A 19,929-nucleotide genomic window follows, 5' to 3' on the forward strand; every position below is an offset into this window, starting at 1 on the left:
CTCCTGTTTTTAACCTGCCATATACTGCCTTGAGTGAATCTTTACCAAAACAGTGGGCAGATAACTAACTCAATAAATACTGAGGAGAGATTAGTTGTGTTTCACAGTGCTGGCAGATGAAAAGTCATAAAGCTGTATATGTAAGGCAGCACAATAAATCACAAAGCCACACTGGAAAACAAGCTGTCAACAGCTTTTTAGATCAGTGAAATGTACAATTTCTCGTTCCTGGCATAATCAAACCTATGAAATGCGTCATTTCTTTCCCTGATGCCACTACGGATATGAATGGATAAGGCAGGACAGAATGATAAGTATTTCACAGACCTGCACAGAACCTTCAGATGTTATTTATAGACTTTTACCTGTCAAGTCAGGTCTCTTAAAGCAATGAAATGCTGCCAGTTAACATATTTGGAAATACATACCTTATAAAAATATACGATTATTTATTTATTTATAGATTTTAGAATATACATCCAAGAAAATAAATCTCGTACAGAAATACAACACAAATTTCAAGTTACATTGTGTAAGAGGGAAACAACTATCAATTATTAGTCTACTATGATCAGAGAGAGAAAGATTTTGAGGGAAAAAACCCCCCAAAAACTATGTATAAGAAGAAAACTGCCGGAATAGGCACCTTTTGCATAGCTACAATTATTTTTAGGCAGTACTAACTCCAGAAAGAGACACTAATCCAGGAAAAGAAGCACACAGCAGAACATTCAGTGATTACTTTTGAGAAATAAAATTTAATTGCTGAGGGTCAAAAAACCCCAAACTATTCTTGACCCCTTGTAATTTCGCCATACATTTGCAAGGTAAATTTAACCAGAATAATGCCCCAAGTTGCAGTACCACAGGTTTTAAAAGTAGAAATCTCTTCTTTTTGGGTTACTTTGGCAACATTTGGGAAGATATTACCCCAGCATTCCAAAAAGGAATTAACCTATTTTGGAAAAAATACTTCATTATCCTATCTGTCTGAATCTACAACCATAGTGGCTACAAAAGCAGATGGAACAATCTCTTCAGAAACAGTGTTGTAAATAATCAGATAGATTCAAGGCATCCATAGACATTTAGGATCCAGGATCCGGATTCAAAACTCTCTTGGCTTGAGGCAAATAATAAGCCTTTGCTATAGGAGGAAATATTTTCAGGAATCTTTAAAACCTCCAGACAAAACTGTCTTAGCAAGTGTGAGGGAGAAACCAATTTCTATTTGGGAAAATTTATGTCTGATATTCTTAGATCTGAATGCATTTTCCAGGGCTTCCATTTTATTCTGGAGAACTAAATGTCCTTTAGACAATGTTCCCACGTTATCTTGCACCAAAGAAATCTTAGCTTGAAAGTCCAGAACCTTAACTAAGAATTCAGAAAACTGTTGTGATTTTTGTAAGGATTCTGAGAGATTTGTCTGAAAAACTACAAAAAGATCCAGCTGAGTTGAGAGCCTGTCATTAGCTTCCCAGATTGTGTCCAGAGTTATAGTGGCAGGTTTAGTAAGTAAAAATTCTTGAGACTCCCATTGACCAACCTAGATCTGTTCTTGGGGAAGAAAAATCAGAGAAATCTTGGGCACCGCCATCTGATGCCACTAAATCCTCTATTCTTGCTCCTCCTTGCCCCCCCGATGGACATAGTTGGTGGTGCCTTCTAGCTGCTCAATAAATGCAGCACAGATGCCACTAATATCCTCCTCAGGTCTGCATACCATGGCCTTTGTGGCCAGTCAGGAGCTACTAAGACCAATGACACGCTTTCCTTTTCTATTTTCCTCAACACACAAGCTATTAGCAGCCATGGAGGAAAAAGATAGAAAAGCTTGTATCTCTTCCAATTTTGTTGAAAGGCATCTATCGCCTCGCTGCCTACTTCTCTGCTGTAACTGAAAAAACCTTCCTTCTTTCTTGTTTTGACTGGAGGTCTTCAAATCTATCTGATGTGGCCCCCATTTTTGCACTGTCTGAAAACAGGCACCCTGACTAAATGCCCACTGCCCAGGATCTATTATATTCTGATTTAGATAGTCTACTATATGTTGAGCTGTCAACTGAAATAGATGATTCTCGGCCCAAGTGAACAAGAGATCTGTCTCCCCCGAAATGCCCTGTGTGTTCCGCTCTGCTTATTTATATATGCAACTGCTGTTGCACTGTTGCATAAAACTCTCACTGCCTTCTCCTAAAGGATTCTGAAAATGTAACAGAGCCAATCTGATGCCTCTGGTTTCTAGGCGATTTATAGACCATTGACCCTCGCTCTGGTTTCAGAGACTCTGAGTAAAATGATTCTTGTAATGAGCTCCTCAGCCTAATAGACTGGCATCCATTGTCAGCAGATCCTAATCAGGACTTTCCAAGGACATTCCTTTTTGCAAATTCCGACCACCATTTTAGGCACGCTTGAATCTCGTTTGATAATGGAAAGCATACACTGTAGTGCAGAAGTTTGGGATTCCATCTAGAAAGCAGTGAGATCTGTAGAAGTCTCATATGAGCCTTTGCCCAATGAATTAATTCCAGAGTCAAAGCCATTGAACCTAGAAGCTGCAGGTAATGACAAGCAGTTGGTGCTTGCTGAACCGAAAAACTCTTTACCTGGGAGCAAATCTTTGAGATTTTCTTTTGTAGTAGGTATAACATACCTGTGGTCGTTTTGAATACCACCCCTAAATGTTCTATAGTTTGGGAGGGTTGCAATGACGTTTTGCAAAATTGATCACCCAACCTAATTGTTGGAGTAATGAAACTACTGCTTCTCTTGATGCTATTCCCTCAGAATATGAATTGGCCCTTATTAACCAAACGTCCAAATAAGGATAAATAAAAATTCCCTTCCTTCTTAAAAAGGCAGTTACAACAACCATGACTTTTGTAAACGATCTTGGTGCTATTGCCAGCCCAAAAGGTAGGGCAACAAACTGGTAATGTTGATCGACTATACAAAAATGGAGAAATTTTTGGAAATACAATTTCATTGGAATATGAACATAAGCTTTTAAATCGAGGGATTATGCACCCTTATGAACTGAAGTGATAAATGTGCAAAGAGATTCCATATGGAATCGAGGAATATATATATATATTTTTTTTTTTATTTACACCCTTTAGATTTAAAATGGGTCTGAATGAACCATCCTTTTTTGGAATCACAATGTTCCTTGAAAGGAACCAGTCAAATTGCCTGCAATTTAATCAACTTATTCAATCACCAATGAATTGCGGCAATCCTGATTGGAGTATGGGCAGTTCTTATAACAAAATGATCTCTTATCAATCCAAAACCCATTATCTAAGGAAGTGTGGATCCATTCCCCAAGAAAAGCCTATAACCTGTCCCCTATAGGCTCCCCTAGAGAATGAATCCTCTGGGCTTCATTGTGTACTCTGTGAAGCTCCAGTGGACTGGGTAGAATTGCCTCCTGGTCTTCTTGCCCCTCGAAAGGGCTGAGATCTACCTTTAACTCTTGAAAACTGAGGAATTCCTCGCTTACTCGGTCCATATCTCTTAGCTTCCATTAATTGACTATGACCCTGGTATGGTTGAAAATTGATATGGGTTTTATCTTCAGGTAACCTTTGAACTTTTAGATCAACTAGATTTTTTATCAAATGATCCTGCTCCTCACCAAAGAGATATTTACCCTTAAAGGGTAAATGCAAAAGTCTGGATTTGGAGTATAAGACAGCAGACCAATTTCTTAGCCATAGAAGATGTCTGTCGCCTATAGAAAGAGCTACAGACCTAGCTGCAATTCTAATTATGTCATATAAAGTATCAGACAAATAGGCAGTAGCCGATTAACTTTGCAGTGCTTTCAATCTCAGATAACTGCTGAATCCAGCGGAGCAAAGATCTAGAAACATAACTAGCACAACTACTCCCTGAAGCACAAAGAAGCCTGTGGAAAAAAAGATGCTTAAGACTCTAGCTTCCTATCTTGAGCATCCTGAAGGGTTGCACTCCCCTTCACAGGGATGGTAGTTGTCCTGGCTACTGCAGCGACCGTCGCATTTACTCTTGGTTGTTGGTAAAGTTGATCCAACACCTTTGGTGGCTTAGGATATAGCCTATTAAAAACTTTTAGGCACCTATAGTCTGCCTGTGGAGATTCCCACTCTGACCTAATCATAGCTTCAATCTCCGAGTGCAGAAGAAATGAAGAAGCTGTCTTCCATGTACCTCTCAAGATTGGATCCTAACCTGGAGACTCCTCAAATTATTCCTCAAGGCATAACGCAGACATAACATGCAAAATTAGTGCTGACATTTCCTCCTTATAGAACAATCTGATCTGTTCCTCATCATCTTCTCTCGACTGAATCTCACCTTCTTCCAATGAGTCCAGTCCACTTTCACCTCTATCATCTTCAAATATTAAATAAGAGGGACAATCCACCTCCAAGAAGGGAGCTCCTGATCTTCTGATTCCAATCTCCTTCTCTTTTGAGACTTGGAAATTTCAGCAGCTGAAATTTCACCTTCTCCCTGATCCTGTAAGGCTTGAACAACCTGATGCAAAAACTTAAAAGTCAGGAGAAAAAGCACCCGCACTATTGCAAGGAACAACTTCCTGCTTTGTTTCATGAAGGAAGTCCAGCCCTGGCAGTAATTTAGGTGATCCCTGACCTGACACAGGTCCTACCCTGGATGCAGATGTTCCAGGAGGCTGATTCAAGATGGCTGCCACAACCAAGTCAGCCGTTGGAACGGCTGAAGCTAATAGCTCTCCAGAGGCAGAAATCTTCCTAGGGAAAGACTTTTGTGTGCCAGGAGCCTCAGAGGAGGTAGTCCTTTTAGTGGAAGTAGCTACCTGGGTCAAATAGGGCAATTCAGATTTATCGTGGCAAAGAGAATACAGACTTCCTTCAGCAGATGTGCACTTAGCACTACAAACAATGCAGCAATGACTTTTCTCTGCCATCGAATCAACTTGAAAAATGTCAAGTATAAGGCTGTAACAAGGCAATCAGCTTATCAAAGTACTAACTACCTTTTTCCTCTTTCTTTGTCAGAATTAAATTGTAAAAAACAAACCAAATTTCTCAACTGTGCCAAATAAGAGAGAAGGGAGCAGAGAAATAAACGCCTTCTGAGCATGCTTCACTGCAGGAGAAACATCCACAGGAGTATGGCCCATATATATAGCCTTAAAACTCACGCTAAGAAAATAGTGAGGTTATTCCTCCTAAATAAAATCTTCTGTTCTACACAGACTGAACTCAAAACCATCCACTCAGTAGCTGGAGGCAGAGAACATTGGCTGAATTAGTTCTAGATATGACATATAAGCTGGTAATGACATTTAAAAAAAAAAGAAAAAAAGTTGAACTCTGCCTCCATGTGTGCTGGATGAGATGATAACCCATAGGTTCGGGACTGGTGGAACAGAAGGAAGAGGAAATGGCTATATCGCACAATAAACATTTTATGTGCGTTATAGCCTTATTGCAGCTTGTATAGCCAGCAACTTGATTGTTTACCCTTCTTTCTACATTCACAAAGAATTTTAAAAAGCTTGCAGCAAATTGCTACTGTGGCACATACCATCCATGATGGACATTGTCTTGCCCGATGTAGTCCCCACAGTCTTTGAAGTCCTCCCACTGGAGGAGACTTCCTGGTTTACGTTCCCTGTAAGGAAAAATGTTATGAGGTTAATATTCACACTATGCCTTTACTTCATTCAGTTAACACATTCTATTGAAAAAGTGCCTAAATTAACTATAGTTAGAGTATTTCATTGCTGTGATACTACTCATTATCATGATATCTGAGAGGCCTACATATCAGAATAAAGGATAAGACAAAAACACATCATTACGGGAAGGTTGTGCTTGTAACTAAACCTCCAGAAAACAAAATTCTGTTATGATTATCCCAGCAAACAAAACTGAGCATCTTTTCACACTGTAATTACATCATAAATAATTTTTAATGACATCCAACATTGCCCTTTGGCACTCCATTTTGAAGGTTCGAGACGCGATGGTCATCCTTCTAGGGAATGGTAATTCTGGTGACACATAGGAATTCCACTTATTATATTATTTTTTGACATGTTATCATTGACATTTTATTGTTTATATTTTAGAAGACATTGTTCGCATTATGCACTTCACTGTGATATGTATAAATTAGCCCCTGAAGAAGCTTATTGTGAAACTCAGCTGTGTTGGGCTAGGATATGATATCGATTTCAGACCATTTATATTATATTGACATTGATTTGAAATTATTTATCTTAAAAAACAAATTTACAAAGAAACAGTTCCTTTAAAAAAAAAAAAAAAAAAAAAAAAAAAAAGGACTTTGAAAGGTTTTTGGTCCTTGAAGGTGGATGACTGAACAGTCTGGGTGGGAAGGCAGACCATCTGGCTTGCTGACACCTTTTTTATACTGGAGAGTAAGCTGGTTTGCCCATAAATTGTGTTTGTTCTCTTTTCTTGATAATGCTGAGACATTTTAATAAGACACTGCACCGATTTTGAATCTATATATGAAAAACCGATCTCAAAAGATCATATATGCTACAACTTCTCATTAACTTTACTTCTCATACAAATTTTTGTGTACACAATTCTTATTACTTCCAAAGACTTATTTCTCTGTACTCTACTGATAAAACGGTGCCCAGTGGTATTTTATGTTGGAATCCAAATACATATATTTCTAGATGAGAAAGAACTGAGAGAGTTTACAATTCATGTACTTTTGGAATGAGGTCCTGGCCTAGAAAACCATTTGTGATGTAATTATCATATAAATGAGGACTGAACTATGATTTTTTTAAAATTTATGTTCTGCTTTTTCAACAATATTGTACAAGGTGGATTACAATCATTGACATAAAGCAAATGTTGCTTACCTGATGTAACAGGTGTTCTCACAGGACAGCAGGATGTTAGTCCTCACAAATGGGTGACATCGAGGATGGAGCCCTGTACGGAAAACTTTTCTGTCAAAGTTTCAACAAGCTTTGACTGACACTGGCACACTGGGTGCACTGAGCATGCCCAGCCTGCAATTATCCCTGTGAGCCACAGGTGTCTCCCTCAGTCTCGTCTTATAGCTAAAAAGCGCAAGCGAAACTAAAATAAAAGTATGCAGACCCAACTCCGCGGGGTGGCGGGCGGGTTTCGTGAGGACTAACATCCTGCTGTCCTGTGAGAACACCTGTTACATCAGGTAAGCAACATTTGCTTTCTCACAGGACAAGCAGGATGGTAGTCCTCACAAATGGGTGAGTACCGAGCTGAGGATGCCCGGGAATGCACCAGATACACCGCAGATGCGCAAAGGCGTAATGACTGAGGTGGAAATGGGAACGGAGGGCATCCGCAACACCATAATGGGTTCGTGGAAGGATGTTGGGTAGTGAATTGAAAAAAGTAAGAGTAGGCGGACTGGCCAAACATGGAGCATGCCGGCTAGTCAAATGTAAGCAATAATAGGCTGCGAAGGTATGGAGAGGACTCCAGGCTGCAACCTGATAAAAAAGTACAAGCAGCAGTAACCAAAGAGAAGCTGTTAAGGCTAAGACGGACACAACAGTATGTGGATACCCACAGTGTTGTAGTGAAATGTCTGCTTGTTGGTAGGAAAGGAAATATAGACCACTTAATCAGAAGGATTAGGTCTGTGTGGCCACTGGAAGTAGCAGTTTGACCCTTGCATGAAGGAAAGAGTCAAATGGAATTCACATGGAATGCAGTGCAATGTAGATAGAATGTAAGCGCAGCATTACTGTCCAGGAATGTGGAAAACCCAGTCTCTCCCTAGGGCGAGAGAGAGAGGTTAGGAAAAATTAATAGAGTATTTCCTGAGGAAAGGAGATACAACATCTACCTGAAAAGGATAGAAAGTTGAATGCGTAGAACTACTCAGTGGCAGAGGAACGGAGTCAGGTGAGTATGGAAAGAGTGCATAACTCACGGACCCTGCTGGCAGGAATGACATTAAGAGGGAAAGAAGTTCCCTTGCCAAACTGTGGAAGAGAGGAATGGAAAGGCTCAAACGTAGAATGTATGAGACTTATAAGGAGAATATATATGTTCATTCCGTGATTAGAGAAATAGAGGCGGCTTGATCAGTGGATAATCCATGGTAAGCCGACTCAGAGAGGATTACCGAAAACGGGAACCCAACTCCCAAAACGATACACCTCCTAAGAGAAAGGTGTATCTATGTGGAGGATGTCTGGAGAACAGAATCCGAGGGAGTAAGAAAAAATGGTGGAAAAGTAAAAGGGGTAATACCTCTTTTTTTTTTTTTTAGCGTCAGGAGGTAAAGCCTGCCATATTAAACGGCAAGATTTATGTTTAGAAGGTTTTGTGACGCTACCAGAACCTAAGAACATCAGTAAGTCTATGATTTGGGACTGACTGGTGAGAGAATAAAAGGTTACTGATATGATGGATTGAGAAGTATCGGAAAGCATACTGATCTCAGTCAGGGAGTGGGGAAAAGAATACTGAACCCCATCCCAGTTCAACATTAGAAGAATGCTGGCTACGAGAGGCAGCAGAAGAGATATATTGAAGAGGCCTTTGATGGAAGAAAAGGCATCTAAGGGAACGCATAGGAAACATGTGCAGGGAGCAGAACCTGTGCATCGTATGGAATGATGCAGACGCCGAGGAAAGTTTAGTTAAACTCAGCGTTAAAAGATTTGCCCTGTACACATGTAATTGAGACCATTCGAGAGGATAGAACCTACGTGGAGAAGGTCTGATAGAGCGTTCATTAAATCTCTTAGATATGTGGCCCAAGGACGCATGAAGTGAACAAGGGCCAAGGGTAGAGCTGCGCAGCTGTCTAGCAGAGCAGCTAAGAGGTAATGCGTGCTTATGAGTTGGAAAGCACATTGTCCCTATGCTGTCTGTCTGTATGCACAAAGAATTGTTGCAAAAGCAGTATTGGAAGGCATAAGGGCATAACTCATGGGTGCAACGTCCAGGAAGTTTATGAGAAACTATGCTGGAGTGCAATAGATGCATAATGGGTTGACAGCTTTCAGGAGAAACTTTATAACCCTAAGGAATTGCGAGCATGAGTCGAAGGAGACTAGGTCCTAGTTCGAACTTGGATAAGAATCAGGGACGAAAGCAATGAAACCACTTAGGTCCATTGAGTATAGAATGTCACTGAATATAACCCATAGCAGTTTTGAATTATGAGAAAAATGCATAGTGGGAAGAAACCCCATAGCCCAACCATGAAAAGTTGAAAGGCTGAGGTTATGGAAAATATGCGCAGGGACATATAACAATGAATCAGAATGTCTGTGCGCATGCTGGACAAGAGGGTCTTAAGACTGTGGTGTCCAGAAGTGTTACAGAAGGGATTTATGGCAGTGACAGTAATCCCAGTTAGTAAATGTATAGTGAGTCCTGAAAAAAGTGAGAGCTCCTTGCATGTACTGAAAGTGGTTAGCAGTAGTCTATGCAAGGAAAGTGATGATGTTACACTCCGCAGAGAAAACAGCATTCACCAACAGTGATGCAAGAGACAGTTCACTTACCGAAGCTGGTGCCAGCAGCAGAGCTTGGGGTTGTAATGTTGACTCACCATAAAGCACATAGAAACATTAAAATAATGTACTTACTGCAGTATGGAGTGATGGTAACCAAAGATACCATTGTACCTGTGACGTCTAAAGAAAGTTGGATTTTCTTAGGTCCAGGATGTGCGGAGAGTAACTATTTTCTGTTAAAAGAAAGAATAGTGCAATTAAAACTCCCCAACCCCCCTCCCTTCTCCCCTCTGCACTTCGTAGCGCCTGGGGGAGTGTACCGGGACTTTGGTACAAGGTGGGGTGGCCGCTCTGATATCTGACCAGATGGGAGACCAGGAGGTGTCCCAATGGAGGATATCATGTAGGCTCCTGCAGGTGTGTGAGCGGTTAGTGGTACCCGCATTTCTGTATGCTGTACAAGGAGACACTGAGACCTGTGGCCAGGCCTCAAGGTGGACTTGTACATGGGGCAATGGTTGCTGAATCTCATGTTTAGCAGATCAGCCAATGCAGCTGGACCTTGGTTGGGAGGGAACCAAGAGTCAGAGCATTGGTCGGCACAGGGACTTGTTACTGACAAGAGAAGAAGCCCTGCTGCAATCCCAAGAAGATAGAGGGGTTCTCCTGATATTGTGGCTAACATAGCTAACATAGCGATATGTGACACTAATACAGTTCTAAAAGGCACATGACCCAGAACTTTTCGAACCACGGTCCGAATGGGAGAACACAACTCTATGGGAATGCCGCCGAAGCGGGTACTTACCATCCGACGTGGATCGCCGCAAGACGAGCCGGTGAAGATTGTTGACTCCGACGGTCTCCGGAGTCCTCGAGGGTAAGGCCGGGGACGTAAACGTCCATCTCGCTCTGAAACCCGGTATGGTGGCACAGGTACAGAGGAGACAGGCCAGGCGTGAGTGGCGTTTAGACTGCTAAGTGTAACAGATGGCCATAGTCCCACACCACTTGACGGTGGGGCACGCCAGGAACAGAGGAGCCCTAACGGAACTCATGTTCCCTTCCCTCGTCACAGCGGCTCGATGTGTCGTGACGCCAATGCAGAAGCTGTCGGACCTGGATCCGGAAGTTCTGGATCACCAAGGACTGCCAAAACTGTAGGAACAGTGCTGATGGCAGTGGTGATGTCGCTCTGCCCGAGCGTTGTCCAGCCTGGAGAAGGATGGCACCGATGTGCTGGATGGCGTCAGCGGCGGACGATCACGATGTCGGCGATGATGGGTGCCACGGTGCTCGGCCCGGTCTTTCCCCAGCGCCGAGATGGAAGCCCTCGTCGTCCTGGAAGGCGATCGATGACGAACTGTCAGCACGCCTGCTCTGCTCCTGACACAATGGAGTGTCTTAAGCTAATACGGGGCTTAAAAAAGAACCCAAAGCGTGGAGCAATGTGAGGAGGCGAGGGTATTATGTGGCGGTGCTATGTCGGTATTGACGATATTGAAGGCAACCTAAGGGGCTTCGAGGATATCATCAAAATGGGTATGAAAAATCGTCGATGACTGGCCAGGAGAATGATGACAGTGACGGGCACTGACAGCAGTGGCATAGGTATCTTTGAAACGATGTGGAATCGAATAATCGAAAAACATTGCCGTTATTGAAAAAGATACCGGCATCGACTGAGTCGAAGTCGAATCAATAGGGCGTCAAGGACACCGAAGGAAAACGGAGGTGTCGAGGGCATCGATGCATGGAGGCGGGCATTTATGCCGTTTGTGGCATGGCCACGGGCATCAACTATAGGGCCACAGACGTTGACGGTATCGATTTGGACAGACTCAGATTTCCAAGTGTACATGGCATCGGTGCCCCAGACACGTGTGTCGGTGGCATCGATATGGACACGTATGGAATCGATGGCATGGATCTCCCAGTCGATGAATTCCATCCCGGCATCAACGCCAGTCCTGGAATCGGCATGGGCATCGATGCCAGCCATAAGGCTGGCATTGGCATCAACGCCCATCCACGGAATCGAGCCGGCATGGATACCCACCAATGGGACCCACCTGGGCATCGAATTTCACCGATGGGAGCAGCCTGGCATCGACTGCCCTCGATGGATGCATTCTAACATAGATGCCCATGGATGAAACACCTGGGCATCGGTGTCCATCGATGCAAAAGGACCCGGCACCGATGCCATCGACGGACGGCCATCCGGCACCAATGCCATCGACGGACAAGCCATCCGGCACCGATGTCCATCGATGGGGACCATCCGGCACCGATGTCCACCGATGGGGACCATCCGGCATCGATGCCCACCGACGAATCGATGTGGCACCGATGCCCACCGATGGAAAAGGGCTGGACATCGGTGGGGAGGATGGGGCATCGATGGCATCCCCAAAAGGGGGGGTGGCATCGATGAAGTGACCCTGGGATCGTTAAAAAGTGTCTCAGGCAGCGGTGGCGGCGACCCGAGTATGCATGGCAGTGACTAACAGCGTGTGCGTCAATGGCATGCATCCGGGTAGGGACGGCACCGAGGAAGCCCAAGGAAAAAAACAGTGCGTAGGAGGAAAAAGCCTGGTAGCACTGAAAAGCAAAAAACATGGATAAAGGCATCAGGGCACCGTGGGGGGAGGGGCGCTGATGACATATAAAAGCCCAGGGCGGTTTAGGAGGGTCCCGGTGTAGAGATAGGGTATCGACTGCGTGAGGGTACCAGGGAACGAAGGACTTGAAGCTACAGAGGTCCTAAAGTTAAGGAAAAAATCCCTACCCCACTAGCATAAGCAAGCAGAGTGTCACAGAGATACTCGCAAGCTGTTTAAAGCTAACTGAAAAATGGGGGAAGGGAAGGCTTCAGTCAGTTAACAGCCTTAAGATAGTGACAGGAACCGACCAAAAAATAAGAATTAGTACTCACCGAGCGTCGTAAAAACGTACGCGGAGGGAGACCTGTGCAGGGAAAAGTGTTTTTTGAAGTGAAAAGTTAAGTGTTTCCATGAGGTAATTAGTTAAAAAATCCTCACAGAGCTCCAACCGCTATGCTGACTGCAGAGCGGAAAAAAGAAGACTGAGGGAGACACCTGTGGCTCACAGGGATAATTGCAGGCTGGGCATGCTCAGTGCACCCAGTGTGCCAGTGTCAGTCAAAGCTTGTTGAAACTTTGACAGAAAAGTTTTCCGTACAGGGCTCCATCCTCGATGTCACCCATTTGTGAGGACTACCATCCTGCTTGTCCTGTGAGAAACATGACTATTGGGATGTCCATCATTCTCAATTTTCAGACAATGTATTGTTCTCTAACAAAGTTTATTTGCAATGTTTGTCCAATATTGCTCTTTAGTTTTGTTTACTGTCCAAACTGACTTGCATGATACTATATTGACATGATCATCTACAGAACAAGTTAGTATTGGTCTCCATGAAGATCTGATAGATATGGACTTCAAATCTGACCTCTCTGTACAGGAATGTTGACACTAAGAAGCAATGACAATCACCATGTAATAACCATTTGCATCAATATAATCATCTTCCTAGGATGGAAGGTCAGAGTCGTGCGAAGCCTCCATCATAGTGGGTGAAAGAATTAATTCCAAGGACTAGCAAGGCTTAGACTCTATGATCCTTCACCAATTAGCCTTTATTGTTCATAAGAGCGTCTATGGTGATACAGTACTGCTACAAATAGCAGCAGTGACAGTTACTATTTGTGAGCTTTGCAATGATATATTATGATTAGCATCCACAATGACATGAACCCCATCCATACCATATATCCATGGCAAGAGAATGATTTAATATGCTGATGTATGGTTTTCCAAGGTAATACATAAAGTTGATGTGCCAGAATGCTGTGGTTTCTACCTGACATTTTCACTTAACATTCAGCACCACAAAATTTGATTATGTATACATGGCAAAAACATTTGCTATAAAAAGGCATACTTAAGATGTTAGAAAATGGTTGAAATGAACATCATGATTTATCATTTAGGCTGTCTCTCTTGCCCAATGTTGAGTAATATTCATGTGAGGAGTACATAAAGAAAAGCATGACACAGAAGTGTAATTATTATTAAGTATTTCTATTACAAGGAAAAACCTTTTTTTACCCATAACCTGTATTAACATCATAGAAAGCGATGCTTGCTGTACTTCTGCAGTTACAGCTGAATGGCTTCAAAAGCCTTCTCTCACCTCTTCCTCTCTTTGACGTCCCCCTTGGTGCTGCACTTTGCCCTCTTCCTCCTCTTGCTCGACCTCTTCCTCTGCCTCTTAAGCTACCAGATACTGCTGGGCTGTTGTCCTCAGAGTCTGAGGCTCCCTTTTCTATCATATCGTCATCGCTCATGAGAGAGGCAGGATCATCTGCATTTGATCTGTGAGCTCTGGCCCGACTCATAGCCTGGGAGGAATATCATCACTACATGTATGGTATGCTTGGCATATAGCATATGTTAAAAAAAACATTCATATTCAGCAGATTTATAATAGAACAAAGCAGAATGGATTATCTTTGATCTGGCAATGCTCTCTTGCTTCCAGTTCAAACAGAGCTTGCCTCTAGTGGGGCGAAGGTGCCATGATCCTACCTTCACAGCTAGACAAAACTTTTCACCCATTTTTAAACTCCCACTTCTATACAGTTCAGCCACTGACCACAAAGGACCCAACATTTTTTTTTTGCCTTTGTCTTGGGACAAAATGTTCCCTGCTAGCCCTCAGGTCCTGACAGCCTCTGATGACCTCATCAATAGCCCTTGAACATCTCCCCTTAAGAATTCCTTATTTTGCCATATCCCTAATTCTTCTACTGTTAGAAGATAAAGATTCCCCTTAGTGGTTTTCTGCATGACAGTCCCTTAAGCTGACTGAATTTCTATTTGTCATACTCTGCTCTGGAAAGCCTTGCAGGTGGGGTTTTTTTTCCATTAAGATTTTTATTAGGCATGAATCCATGAACAAACAGCATACCAAAAAGCCATATGGTTACAAAAGCATATTATCAAACATAGTTACATGAACACCCCCCCTTCTCCACCCCTTCAAATTAATAGCTATGTCCATAGGATAGAGATTCCAGGAATTAAAATGAGTTCTGAAAAAGTATTAGAAGTACTGAGCATGCCAGAGTAGCAGGCCTGAAGGTCTCCACCACCTCCAATGACCTCAGAGCCACACTGGACTTTTTCCATTTGTCATAATGCTCCTGGAGTTTCTCAAATTTACCCACCGACTTATGCCATTTAGCCATCAGCTTTTGAAGGTACTGCACCTAGTTTAATCTTAATATAACTGTCTCCAGTAATGGAGGCACTGGTCTCCTCCAATGAAATTCAATCTCATGAAGAGTTGCTTTACAGATTTGTTGAACAAGCAGTTGTAAATGTATAGAAAAATGAGACATAGGGATTCCCAGCAAGGTAACTTTTGGGTCTTTGATCACTGATTCACCCGAAATTCCTTTAATTAGACCAAATCTATCTGCAAGCACTCCCACCACATATGAAAAAAGGTTCCCTTTCCCCTGCATCCCCTCCATCAAATATCAAACACCTCTGGGAACATTTAGTGGAGCCTAACTGGTGTCAGGTACCATTCCATTAGAACCTTGTAACTATTCTCCACAAGGGACACAGCAATTGAACTCTTGCTGGCTGTTAGAAAGAACAAATTGCATCCGAAAGGATCTCCCTCAAATCTGCTTCTCAAGCCTTTATTTGAGTCAGTTTGATTGAAAGATCCAACAGGGAATATATCTGAGAAATCACCCCTTTGCTATTATCAGTCCTATCACAGAATATCTCAAAGAATGTTTGCACCTGCAGAGATCAGCTACAACATTTCTCTGCTGTATAAAATGTTTTACTTGCATATATGTAAATAAATCTTGATTTGAGAAGCCACACTGTCTAGTGAGATGTTCAAAAGGAAGAATAGCACCCCCTTCCCATAAATGTTCCAACCTACAAACCCCTTTAGTACCACACCTATAAGACAACCTTGGAGACAATCCTGGGAGGAATTCTACGTTGTGAAACAGAACTGAGCAAAAGAAATAAATGATCCCATTGGCCTATAATTCTGTCTTTCCAGTGCGCCCAAACTCTCAGTGTATTGGCAGTAAATGGTGATATGTCAACAATAAGCCGCCAGGTACATTTGGGTTGCCATAATACTGCTCTTAAACACATAGGTCCCATTATGCTTTGCTCTATGTCAACCCATTATGTTGTCTCTCTCCGCCAATGCCAACCTACAGCCACCCATAGCTGAGAGGCCCCATACCACCACTGAAGGTTGGGGACGTCTAAGCCCCCTCTCATCATAGATAAATACATTACTGCCTGCGCTACTCTTGATGGTCTCCTCCTCCAAATGAAATAAAAAATGTGTTTTTGCCACAATTTGAGCATTTTATTAGGTATCTGTATAGATATTGTCTGAAAAAGATGCATTAAGTGGGCAATGCATTCATTTATATGGTGGCTTTCTGCCTAACCAGGAAAGATCGAATCTCTTCCACGTCTGAAGGTCTTTACCAATTTGCTCTAGCAAAGGTGTATAATTCAACTGGAGTTTTCATTAGCTATGCCAATATTTATGCTCAGGTACTTAATCTTGGTTTTTGCCCACTTAAAAGGGAAGTGTTTCTTTGCAACATCCACCAGACTTTTATCCAAAAAAGATTCCAACCCTTCTGATTTGTTGGCATTAATTTTAAAGCCTGATAGCTGACTAAAGCTATCTGTTTCAACCAACAACATAGAGAGTTCAATGGATCTGTTAACATGTTATCAGCAAATAAGGACTATTTCTAGTTGCTGCCCCCTATTGGAATTCCCTTTATCCCCACATTGTCACGAATCTACACTGTGAAGTTCTCAAAAAATAGAGCAAACAGTAGAGGAGATAGCGGGCATCCCTGTCGAGTGCCCCTACAAAATGGGAACAGCCAGAATACCCCACATTCACCCAGATGCAAGCTTCCGGATTATCATATAGCTTTCTGATTCAAGTACAAAATTTGGGACCAAAATAGATCTTTTCTAGAGTCATGAAGAGGAAGGCCCAGTGGACCCTATCAAATGCCTTCTCGGCATCTGTGGTTAACAAAAAGGATGGGATCTTCTCTTTCCTAGCTCACCAAATAAAATCACAAATTTTCCTTACATTATCGGCTGCCAGGTGCCCAGGGATAAATCCAGCCTGCTTCGAATGTATTTGTGAGCTTATCATTTGGTTCAACTGATCTGCTAATATCTTCGCTAATAATTTTATATCAATATTACGATCTCTATGAACCACAATGAGTTGGGTCTTTACTGTTATTTCTGCCTGATTAGACCCCCTAGGTAGAAAACCCATCCCACTCAAAAAGTTAAATATGTTAGTAAATTGGATCAACAGAAAGGGAGCAAATTGCTTATAAAAAGCCCTGTAAAACCATCTAACCGAGGTGCTTCATCAGGCTTCAAGGTTTTGATGGCTTGCAAAACTGCTACAGTTGCAATTTCCACCTCTAACCACCCTTGGTGATCTGAGGATAACACTGGAAGGGGACTATCAGCTAATTAACCCATATTTTTGCCATCCTCAAATCAAATCATCTGCTTTGTACAAATCTGAAGAAAACACTGTCTAATTTCTGTATTAGTCTTACATAGGTCCCCACCTGGAGTTTTAATTTTAATAATTTGGCTTTGAGAGAATTTATTTTTAAGATGTCTAGCTAGAATTTTATTCACTTTATTCCTATACTCAAATGAATTGTTGATCAACTAAATCTAACTGGTGAGCTATCCTATCAGATTCCAATGACAACAGCTCATCTCATATCTGTAGCAGTTGAGCACAAGTCTTAGGGGTTAGAGTGTTTTTATGTACTAACACTAACTTAGCCAGTTCTCTCCCTAAATTCATATCTTTTGCTTTTTTCTCATTTTTCTTATAGGAGGCTCATGAGATTAACTTTCCACGAGTCACCACCATTAGGCATTCCCATACTACCGAGTGGAGAGTATCCTCGATATCATTGTATTTCAAGTATTCCTCAATCTCCTTACCCAAATCTCCCCTAATGATCAAATAACCCTCTATTCACAATGATAATGCTTCTGAGAGACTGGAAAAAAAGTCACCCTGCCCTTTATTTGGTGCATAAACATCCAAAGTAAATTTCTCATTTCTCACCTTAATCTGAACAAGTATAAATCTCTGCAATGGATCACCTAAAACCAGAAGATTTCACATTGAAAATACCTTGCAATCAGGACTCCCACTCCTGCCTATTTATTCCAGGGTGTGCTAGCAACTAAAATCCTAAGAGGATACTGAAGGGATCATAACAAGCTCTCAAACCTTTTTTTCTTTTTTTTTCAAATGTGTCTCTTGAATAGATACTATTGTGACCCACAGGAGCATTAGTTCTCTCTTCTGGGAGGATATTTAAACCTTTAACATTTAATGAAATGATTATAAAATCCATCATATCAGCAATTATAAGTGTACTCATGTCCTATCTCAAAGGCACTGTACTCAGATTCCCAAAAAAGGTCTCCCAAGTCCTCCAGCTTCAAACACACTCCTCTAAACAAACAGCTCTCCCCATTCCTTCACTAACAAGCATTCTCTCATCTCCCAAACCTCCCCTTCCATAACTCTGATCTGCTTTTCCAAATTCGCAGAACTCTCCTACATGGGGAAAACGTCATCGTCACACAACCACACCCCAATTTCCAACTCCCTAACCCATAGATGAGATAGGAACATATTGAACAATGTAAAAGAAAAAAAACAAAATAGCATCACAGGAAATTGTTTCTGCCCAACACATTGCATCTCAATCTTTGCCAGTGATATGCATATTACCAAGTAATACAACAGTGTAGCATATCTCACAAAAAAAGTAGCAAGCCCCAAGAAGCATAATGATTCAAGTATATGAAACTTCCAATTCACCCGTCGTAACCCAACCTCCTCCCTCTTTATAACAACCAAACAGACACAAGGTCCCTCCAAAGCTTTATTATACTTCAAGTATTAGTGTCTTTCAAAGAGGTGGATCTCCCCTCCCCTCCCATTGCCTTCAAAGCTGTTTGCCACCCTTGCCTGCTGTCTGACATTTGAGTTGATCATTTGGGGCAGAAAAATTCGAAGTGGCAGAGGTATCCGTATTACCAGTCACCTGTAAACCAGCGGCATGGAGAATATTTGCAGCCTTCACAGCCATTTCTGTTCAGGAAGTGACACCATTCAGGGTGACATCCAAACCAAAGGGGCAGCCCTTATTGAAAGTTGAATCATCCCCTTGTAGGACACTAGCTGATTAATTAGTAAATTCACCTGTAAATTTAAAGTACTCTTATTCCAACTCCCTTAGTACCCTAAACTTAACTAGGAACTCAATAAAACTAAGATGAAGGCAGCAGTCCAGCAGTAAGAGGGGGGGGGGGGGGGGCTTTCCAGTCTTTTGCACTGAGTGCCACATGTATGATTTTTTAGAGAGATTGTATGTGTGCAACTTTTAATAAAAGTTGATGAAGGTGAATGATTGAGAAGACTGGTTGGTGTCTTTTATTTAGAAGTCACACAACGTCAGGCTTGCTGACACCTTCTTAGGCTATTATTTAAAATATTTCCTGGGTTCCACATTTTTTGTTCTTGTCTTTGGTTGTTGTGGTTAACCGCCAACTCCCTTTGATTAAGTTAGATTTCAATTACCCCAATATTGACTGGGTAAATGTACCATCAGGACTTGCTAGAGACAAAGTTCCTGGATGTAATAAATGACTGCTTCATGGAGCAATTGGTTCAGGAACCAACAAGAGAGGGAGCTTTTTTAGATTTAATTCTTAGTGGAACACAGGATTTGGTGAGAGAGGTAATGGTGATGGGGCCACTTGGCAACAGTGATCATAACATGATCAAATTTAAACTAATAACTGGAAGGGGGACAATAAGTAAATCTGCAGCTCTAACACTAAATTTTCAAAAGGGAAACTTTGATAAAATGAGGAAAATAGAAAAAACTGAAAGGTGCAGCTGCAAAGGTTAAAAGTGTTCAACAGGCATGGACATTGTTTAAAAATACCATCCTAGAAGTGCAGTCCATATGTATTCCACACATTAAGAAAGGTGGAAGGAAGGCAAAACAATTATTGTCATGATTAAAAGGTGAGGTAAAAGAGGCTGTTTTAGCCAAAAAAAATCCTTCAAAATTTGAAAGAAGGATCCATCTGAAGAAAATAGGATAAAACTTAAGCATTGTCAAGTTAAGTGTAAAACATTGATAAGACAGGCGAAGAGAGAATTTGAAATGAAGTTGGCCATAGAGGCAAAAACTCATAATAAAAACTTTAAAAAATATATCCGAAGCAAGAAACCTGTGAGGGAGTCGGTTGGACCATTAGATGAC

The 19,929-nt window shown here is 41.9% G+C and overlaps 1 protein-coding gene across 3 annotated transcripts in view; it reads right to left on the reverse strand.

Annotated features, from left to right (window-relative positions):
* Positions 1-19,929, reverse strand: part of MRE11 (MRE11 homolog, double strand break repair nuclease) — a 204,117-nt gene that overhangs the window by 37,286 nt on the left and 146,902 nt on the right. For all 3 annotated transcript variants that reach the window (XM_029602352.1, XM_029602354.1, XM_029602353.1), the window contains 2 exons: positions 13,710-13,917; positions 5,563-5,649 (listed from right to left, as the gene is read on the reverse strand). In XM_029602352.1, coding sequence (XP_029458212.1) covers positions 5,563-5,649; positions 13,710-13,917 — 295 coding nt within the window. The remainder of the gene's footprint in view (positions 1-5,562; positions 5,650-13,709; positions 13,918-19,929) is intronic.

The sequence above is a fragment of the Rhinatrema bivittatum genome, chromosome 5, assembly GCF_901001135.1.
Source record: "Rhinatrema bivittatum chromosome 5, aRhiBiv1.1, whole genome shotgun sequence".
NCBI classification, from domain to species: Eukaryota; Metazoa; Chordata; class Amphibia; order Gymnophiona; family Rhinatrematidae; genus Rhinatrema; species Rhinatrema bivittatum.